The 2,225-nt window shown below is 32.9% G+C and overlaps 1 protein-coding gene across 1 annotated transcript; it reads left to right on the forward strand.

Annotated features, from left to right (window-relative positions):
• Positions 1 to 1,170: 1,170 nt before the first annotated feature.
• LOC145064656 (putative F-box protein At3g16210) lies at positions 1,171 to 1,635 on the forward strand. Its single transcript, XM_079012064.1, has one exon. It carries the CDS (start codon positions 1,171 to 1,173, stop codon positions 1,633 to 1,635), a length of 465 nt encoding a protein of 154 aa, XP_078868190.1.
• Positions 1,636 to 2,225: the final 590 nt, after the last annotated feature.

Here is a 2,225-nt window from a genome sequence, read left to right on the forward strand (position 1 = left end):
CTCATTAGTAACACCGTCAATCTTAGTTGATGAACATCAGGTGTATCCATTTACAAAAACATGAATATATATATATATATATATATATATATATATATATATATATATATATATATATATATATATATTGACAAGAATTCTAAACTTATTCAAACAGAGAAGAATTTTAATTGCACCCTATTACAACTGACTTTTATATTGTTGGAAAAATGCAGATGACAGATTATCTATGCGAAGAGTTGATTGTTGAAATATTTACAAGACTACCACCGAAATCCCTCCTCCGATTTAGATCACTCTCTAAATCGTTATATACTTGTATTTCTAGTCCCCAGTTCATACGCTTGCACACATTCCGATCCCCACAAAAAATCCGCTTCATCAACATTATAATCATGTATGGCTGTAAAGATATCCAGATTCATCAACATTATAATCATGTATTGATGATATCTTTTGAAAGTATATTAGATAATGTAGTTGATCATAACGAAGATCAAACTTTGATCATTTGAGTATCTGTTTTGTATACATAGGACATGCACAATCGGTTCATTGCATTTTAATAAGTTTATCGATTGCAAGTATGACAAACAGAAGTAAATAGAATTGTATCACCAATATTTATACATAAATAAATAGGCTTATATATGCCCTATGGCTTTCATTCACAACCAATTACTTTTTTCATTTTATCTCAGTTTTGACTTTTGAGTTAATTTGTTAATTTAGATGCATGACAATTGGACCTAGATCATGTAACTGGGAACATAACTATTTTATTATAAATTTTTTGTGTAAATATATTAATTACTTCTGTTGGAGTTATTCTTGTTCATTAGTTACACCGTCAATCTTAGTTGATGAACATCTGGTGCATCCATTTACAAAAAACATGAATATATATATATATATATATATATATATATATATATATATATATATATATATATATATATATTGACAAGAATTCTAAACTTATTCAAACAGAGAAGAATTTTAATTGCACCCTATTACAACTGATTTTTATCTTGTTGGAAAAATGCAGATGTCAGAATATATATGCGAAGAGTTGATTGTTGAAATATTTACAAGACTACCACCCAAATCCCTCCTCGATTTAGATCACTCTCTAAATCGTTATATACTTGTATTTTTAGCCCTGGGTTCATGCGCATGCACACTTTCCGATCCCCACAAAAAATCCGCTTCACGCATGAAAATATTGACAATAATAAAATAGCAGAAGACGTTTATACATTACACGGAGAAGACGAATTGCCATTGTGTTTGTGTCCCAAACATGGATATATTGGTATAACAACAACAATTCCGTTTCCTTGTAGCAATAGGTTCAGAACTGTTGGTTCATGTAATGGAACTTTCTGTTTGAAGACTAAAAATGGTTTGACTCTATGGAACCCTTCAATCAGACGCAAAGTAAGAGTGCCTGAATGTCCTCGGAGTTCTGAACTCGCTTTGGGAGGTATTGGGTTTGGATTTGACCCAATCAGTGATGATTACAAAATTGTTTGGATATCATATGAAAAAGACACTTCATTTGTGTATGCAGTGAAAACGGGCACTTGGTGTGAAGTTGCTTCCCCTAAACCAGTTTACTTCTGTGTTATATGAGGCTTTTTTATTCAATGGAGTGTTGCATTGGGAAGTAACTCGTGATCATATCAAATCACAAGACATATACCTCCTTCCTATATACTGACATTCGATTTGAGTACTCATGTTTTTTGGTATGATTCCATTGCCTGGACCCACTTGGGATTGGTTAACAACACGAATAACAACCATCCAAGATTCTCTAGCTTTGATTTCTTATCGTATGGATGTTGATGATACTTGGATTCGGGTATGGAGAGATGCTTCTTGGTCTGTGGTTTTTAAATTGGGAACAGGTAAACTTCCAGTTGATGGAGCTTTTCAATTCCAACCACAACCGCAAACGACCAACGAGTGTAATTTGTTGCTCACTACTTATGGGGAAGGGTTCCAAATTTATAATCCCAAGACAGGGGTGCGATCAGGAGTACTTGGATTCAATGTTGCTTCTAGTTTAATAGACTTTCGGGAGTGTGTCGAAACACTTCATTTGTTAGACATAGGGGAGGTTGCTTGCAAAACAACTCAACTATGAGGAAAAAATTTACATCATATATTTGGGTTTTTGACGCATTTTGATTACCATTTTAGTCTTTATCATTGGTACA

This window comes from Lactuca serriola, chromosome 7 (genome assembly GCF_051521515.1).
Source record: "Lactuca serriola cultivar US96UC23 chromosome 7, Lser_US96UC23_V15, whole genome shotgun sequence".
Lineage (NCBI taxonomy): Eukaryota > Viridiplantae > Streptophyta > Magnoliopsida > Asterales > Asteraceae > Lactuca > Lactuca serriola.